The sequence below is a fragment of the Electrona antarctica genome, assembly GCF_951216825.1.
Source record: "Electrona antarctica genome assembly, chromosome: 6".
Classification (NCBI taxonomy): domain Eukaryota; kingdom Metazoa; phylum Chordata; class Actinopteri; order Myctophiformes; family Myctophidae; genus Electrona; species Electrona antarctica.
The window spans coordinates 14626367-14633174 of record NC_136811.1 but is presented as its reverse complement, the minus strand read 5'-3'; the positions used below and the strand labels follow the sequence as shown (position 1 = coordinate 14633174).

General features: G+C 44.1%; 1 protein-coding gene across 1 annotated transcript; it reads left to right on the top strand.

Moving 5' to 3' along the window:
- Window positions 1–1304: 1304 nt before the first annotated feature.
- On the top strand, window positions 1305–1615 carry LOC306924803 (large ribosomal subunit protein eL38). Its single transcript, XM_079503453.1, has one exon. It carries the CDS (start codon window positions 1339–1341, stop codon window positions 1549–1551), a length of 213 nt encoding a protein of 70 aa, XP_079359579.1. The 5' UTR covers window positions 1305–1338; the 3' UTR covers window positions 1552–1615.
- Window positions 1616–6808: the final 5193 nt, after the last annotated feature.

Genomic DNA, 6808 nt, shown 5'->3' with positions numbered 1-6808 from the left:
AGAGAATACAGCTAATTTCATAGCTCCATTATGGTTTGAAAATTTCACAAGCAATAATGGTGGAAGCTATGAAAAGAACACAAGCTGTGTTCCCTGCTGAGGGCAGTAAAATCAAGAGCTAATAGCATTTAATATGATACAACAAACACAAACATAATAAAGAAATGTAATGTTTGTAATCATCCAAGCTGATCACAGTGAAATGCAGTCCTGAAATCATACAGTCTGATCTAAGCATATTATCAGCAAGGCAAAAACCTTCATTTCAATGTCTTCATTTCAGAGTGAGTCCTGCATTGAAAACAGCCGCCAGAGGCACACCATTTAGTCAGTCATGACTGAGATACTGGCCTCATCTGCAGGGCCAAAGTTCAAACGCCGAGTTCCTCCTCACAATGTCTTTCTAGAACAGGCTGTGTCTTGTAGAATGATAGGTATTTTGTTTAATTGTCTCCACCAACAAAATGCCTCAAATCATCCAATTGCCATCAAAGGCGTATGAAGAAATGGCACCCTTTTCACATTGGCCTATTATAGCGCCACCAGGAGGCCACAACCTGACCTGCCCTGGTGGAGACCTGTGCCCCGAGGGGCACTTTTTCTAGTTATTTCATATTTTTATGTTCACATCTTATAACAATGTTAAAAATACCTTGTATTGTCCCTTGTAATGTCTGTATGCACAGGACTGTCCTGTCATACCATGATTGATGTCATATTAATATTTACGTGTGTACTGAGTTTGCTATCAGTTGTCATCCACTGCAGATTGTCACTTATACCAAGGAAAAATGATAAATTACCTTTGAGAAGGAAAACCTAATGGCCTTAAAGATGAGAACAACAGCAAAAACAGGATATTCAAGGAACGTGACTGAAGTCAAAAACAGGCCCGATGACAGCACGATGACAGGGCGGCTGTAACGAAGACTGTCACTTCTATTCATATCAGGATCTGGGAGAGTTGGTCATTGGATATTTTTAGTCTCCATGTATGGGGATATCCGACTAGCACGTCGGGTTATACATATGACATATGACATGTCTAGTATGACAATCCCTATATTTGGTCCGGGTTGACCTAGTGCTGATATCAGATCTATGTGGTAGAACCCATATATGGATAGATCGTATTGGCCCTGCAGTCATCCTGACAAAGCATAATCGGATAGAGGTCTGCTCAAGGCAGAAAGCAGAAGTCTAAGCATCCTGGTTTAAATTCTAGTTGGACACCACTGTGGCGGGTTCTAACCTCTGGATCTGTATTTAATCACTAAAGATAACTTGGAAATACTTTTTTTCCCTGGCTGACACTGCTCAGTCCACTGCAACGGCAACATGCCACGAAAGATCGAAGAAGTCAAGGATTTCCTGCTGACAGCAAGGAGGAAGGATGCCAAGTCCGTCAAGATCAAGAAGAACAAGGACAATGTGAAGTTCAAGGTGCGCTGCAGCAGGTACCTGTACACTCTGGTCATCACCGACAAGGAGAAGGCTGAGAAGCTCAAGCAGTCCCTGCCCCCAGGTCTGGCTGTGAAGGAGCTCAAATAAGACCTTTGACATGTACAGATCATTGTAATAAAAATTGACAAAAGAAAAAAAGAAAAGAAAAGAAAACATTAATTTCTCATCAGTAATCCTGTTCTTTTTGTTTCTTCTGTTTTTGTTTATTTCCCCATTTTTATCTACAGTTTAAGAGAAAAAAAAGAAGAAAAAAAGATCTGAATTTACTCACTAATGATAACTTGGAAATACTTCTTGGAAATAATTCTTTCAGGTCTTTCAACACTCTATTTTGCATAGAGTGAGTCTTTTATACCTGGGTTAAAGGTTTTACATGGTTCTCATCTTTCCGGTGAAGTTATTAAGGTTGGGGTTTCTGGTCTTGGCTATTCATTTTCATAGCCACATACTTAATATTTCCATCATAGAACGCTTTTGGTTTGGGGCTGACAAATAAAACCACAATTTGAGGTGAGTGCACAGAAGACGATCACGGCAGCCAAATAACATAATGATAACGTTGTGGCTCCTGAACCGGTACCCAATTTCTACGAGCTCATAATTGCGGTCATGCAAATCACAGAGTGGCTAACTGGTTAAACGCTGACCTTTTTGTTTTAAGATTACGTTTTGGGCTGACAGGAAACGGGGAGAGAGAGATGGTGAATGGCGGGACAGGGATTCAAACCTGCAACATGCTGTAAGGCTGCATTGCAGCCTAAGGTTCCCAGACCTGACCTTAACCACACCGATCCCGGCATACACCATACCTAATAAGTTAACCATCTCTAACCTAATGCCTAAAACAACCTGATGTTACAGTACAGTAGGTCATCTATAACAACAACAATAATAATAATAATAATGTTTTGGCTACCAGTTTTATCTACTCAGAGCAGCCCATACCCAAGGCCGAGGGTATAATAGAATTTTGGTTCCGGTGTGTGTATGTGCGTGCGTGGGTGTGCGCGCTCATGCATGCATGTGTGTGTGTGTGTGTGTGTGTGTGTCACATGCGCGTGTGTGCGTGCGTGGGTTTGTGTGTGTGGGTTATCATTAGACCTGGCAATATTACTCACTTTTTGCATTTCAGAACTGATGCCTGTGGTGCCTTGGTGTCATCCTCCTCTGTTGCCGAGAGAGAGAGAGAGAGAGAGAGAGAGACACACACACATTAGAGTGACCAGGTCCAGAGAGAGAGAGAGAGACAGAGGGACCAAAAGAGAGAATATCAGAGAGAATCTGATATAGAAATGAATGATGATGACAATATTATTCTTACATAACTGCCTGTGTCGTCAGTGACAGTGAGGATGAGGATTATAGGATGATGATGGCGGTGACACCGCCTATGGTCAAATACAGTGAGGATGAGAGGATGATGATGGCGGTGACACCGCCTATGGTCAAATACAGTGAGGATGAGAGGATGATGATGGCGGTGACACCGCCTATGGTCAAATACAGTGAGGATGAGAGGATGATGATGGCGGTGACACCGCCTATGGTCAAATACAGTGAGGATGAGAGGATGATGATGGCGGTGACACCGCCTATGGTCAAATACAGTGAGGATGAGAGGATGATGATGGCGGTGACACCGCCTATGGTCAAATACAGTGAGGATGAGAGGATGATGATGGCGGTGACACCGCCTATGGTCAAATACAGTGAGGATGAGAGGATGATGATGGCGGTGACACCGCCTATGGTCAAATACAGTGAGGATGAGAGGATGATGATGGCGGTGACACCGCCTATGGTCAAATACAGTGAGGATGAGAGGATGATGATGGCGGTGACACCGCCTATGGTCAAATACAGTGAGGATGAGAGGATGATGATGGCGGTGACACCGCCTATGGTCAAATACAGCCACATATCTACTGGGGCTCTCACTGTGTACAACAGACAGAGACACATACCTTAGATAGAGTATAGTAGCAGGCTATAAACTGTAGTAAACATGCAACGTCAAGTAAAAAAGATATGCAGAACATGAAAGAGACGTTTCACCCAAGTGACTTAATTTCATGAGGTATTATTTGGTCTAGGCCTACTGTATGTGCCCAGTATTCATACCGGTAGTTCATAATTTCACTAAATCGGTTTGAGTGTAACACTGATGACATTGATGATTGATAATAATAATAATAATAATAATAAAACTTTATTTGTATAGCACCTTTCATGACATGAAATGCAGCTCAAAGTGCTTTACACAAAAAAAGAAAAGAAAGGCAGGGCAAACAATACAGTGAGGACATGAATAACATTTTTTTTTAAAAGACAAATAAATCAATTAAAAGCAAGGGTGTAGAAGTGGGTCTTGAGCTGAGCTTTAAAAATGTCTACAGAGGCTGCCTGTCGAAGGTACAGTGGGAGTTTGTTCCACGCCGTCGGCCCAGAAGCAAAAAGCTGCTTCCCCGTATTTTTTAGTTGCCATTTTTTTAGGCAAAGCGAGCAGGCCAGCAGTGGAAAACCTTAGGGGGCGGTTTGGGACATATTTCGGCAGGCAGTCATGTAGGTAGGAAGGTGCGAGACCATTGAGAGCTTTATAAACAAGTAAAATAATTTTAAAATCAATCCTAAAAACAACCGGAAGCCAGTGCAATGAGGCCAAGACTGGAGTAATATGTTCTCTCATCTTAGTTCTAGTTAAGACTCTGGCTGCTGCATTTTGGACAAGTTGTAATCTGTCAGTTGATTTCTTAGGCAATCCAGAAAAAAGTGCATTGCAGTAATCAAGCCGAGAAAAAACAAAGGCGTGGATTAGCGTTTTTGCATCGTCCAGTGACAAATAGGCTCTGATTCGTGCAATATTTCTAAGATGAAAAAAGGCAATCTTGGTAACATGATTAATGTGTGAATTAAAATTCAGTTCAGAATCAATAATGATCCCCAAGTTCTTTACTGTACTGTTACTTTCTACAGTCAGGTTGCCAAGTCTGCTTTTTATCGATTCTTTCTGCTCACTAGAACCGATTATGAGAACTTCTGTCTTATCCTCATTTAGCTTGAGAAAGTTCTCACTCATCCAGCATTTGATGCTAGACAGACAGGTCAACAGCGGGTCTAAGGCACAGAGATCATCTGGAGCTACAGAAAGATATAGTTGGGTATCATCAGCATAGAAATGAAAATTGACTCCGTGATTGGTAATGAGTTCTCCCAATGGCAGTATGTACAGGGAGAATAACAGAGGACCAAGAATCGAGCCCTGTGGAATACCAGAACCGATGTGTTTGTCTGAGTCAAACTCAGCTAGATTGACAAAATAGCTTCTGTTTGTTAGGTAGGAGGAAAACCAGGACAGGGCCGTGCCAGACAGGCCTATCCAGTGCTCCAGACGCTGTATTAAAATTGAATGGTCAATCGTGTCAAATGCAGCCGTTAGATCTAGAAGTAAAATAACGGAAACATGTTTCTTGTCAGCAGACACCCTAAGATCATTAATTACTTTTACAAGTGCTGTTTCTGTGCTGTGGCCTTTCCTAAAGCCAGATTGGAATTTGTTATGCACATTGTTGTTCTGTAGAAACACATCCAATTGATGAAAGATGCATTTTTCTAAAACCTTGCCCAGAAAGGGCAGATTAGAAATGGGTCGATAGTTACCCAGCACAGAGGGATCAAGATTGTGTTTCTTGAGTAAGGGCCTAACTACAGCCGTCTTCAGTGAGTCTGGAAAGACGCCTGATTGTAGAGAGCTTAATTTTTAGGATATCTCCAATCACACTGTCTAAAACCTCTTTGAGAAAGGTGGTGGGAATTGTGTCCAATGAACAGGAGGATGATGTCATCTGAGATATGGTTTTTTGGAGTTCGTCTTCATCAATTGTGCAGAAAGACAATAGGCTCCCCCTGGAGAGCCCCTGATGTGATGACAAATTCAAAGCTCACATTATCTCATGAGATAATGGGTTAGTCGTTAGTGCAAGACAGCGTAATGTTTCCGGCAATGTGTGCCAGTGTGTGCATGCATGCGTGCGTGATTATGTGCAGAATAAGTTGTAGTGTCTTCTGTGTGTCTGTCTGTACTGTATGTATGAGCACGGAAGTACCACGGCATGGCACTGTTGAGCAGCACACACACACACACACACACACACACACACACACACACACACACACACACACACACACACACACACACACACACACACACACACACACACACACACTGTGTCTGTGTCTGATTTATTTTTCCTGAAATAGTCCCCTCTACAGTATTAAAACTGTGACCACACTTGCGTTTCCTTTCTCACTTCCTTCCGGTGCACTTACCGATCTTGAACGTGATGCCAGCACCATTTTGTTCCTATAACCAGCTCACACATCCACCAATGGTGAAGATAGTGGTGTGGGGCTGGGGGCTGCAAGGGTTTCACTGACGCTTGAAGATAGTGGTGTGGGGCTGGGGGCTGCAAGGGTTTCACTGACGCTTAAAGATAGTGGTGTGGGGCTGGGGGCTGCAAGGGTTTCACTGACACTTGAAGATAGTGGTGTGGGGCTGGGGGCTGCAAGGGTTTCACTGACGCTTGAAGATAGTGGTGTGGGGCTGGGGGCTGCAAGGGTTTCACTGACGCTTAAAGATAGTGGTGTGGGGCTGGGGGCTGCAAGGGTTTCACTGACGCTTGAAGATAGTGGTGTGGGGCTGGGGGCTGCAAGGGTTTCACTGACGCTTGAAGATAGTGGTGTGGGGCTGGGGGCTGCAAGGGTTTCACTGACGCTTAAAGATAGTGGTGTGGGGCTGGGGGCTGCAAGGGTTTCACTGACGCTTGAAGATAGTGGTGTGGGGCTGGGGGCTGCAAGGGTTTCACTGACGCTTAAAGATAGTGGTGTGGGGCTGGGGGCTGCAAGGGTTTCATTGACACTTGAAGATAGTGGTGTGGGGCTGGGGGCTGCAAGGGTTTCACTGACGCTTGAAGATAGTGGTGTGGGGCTGGGGGCTGCAAGGGTTTCACTGACACTTGAAGATAGTGGTGTGGGGCTGGGGGCTGCAAGGGTTTCACTGACACTTGCTACGGTGGCTGCCATTTCACTTGTAGCTCAGAGGCCAAGGCGTGTCCAAGTCTGCAGGTCAGGTTGACCTGTTGTCCCACTGTTACTGCTATGTGTCTATAGGGACTATGGGGAGGAGGAGACTAGGGAAGGAAGGAAGGAAGGACGGAAGGAACAAGCAAAGGAGAATGGTCAAAGTTTGTCTTAGACTTCAAAGGTATAAATAATTCACAGGAACCATGAAATTTGGATTCCCCACAAGGCTATGAACGCCTGGAAGTGGGAGGTGAATGAGAAATGC

What these genes read in the sequence shown, in the direction of transcription:
- LOC306924803 (XM_079503453.1), top strand. Translation starts at nt 1,339, where the DNA reads ATGCCACGAAAGATCGAAGAAGTCAAGGATTTCCTGCTGACAGCAAGG.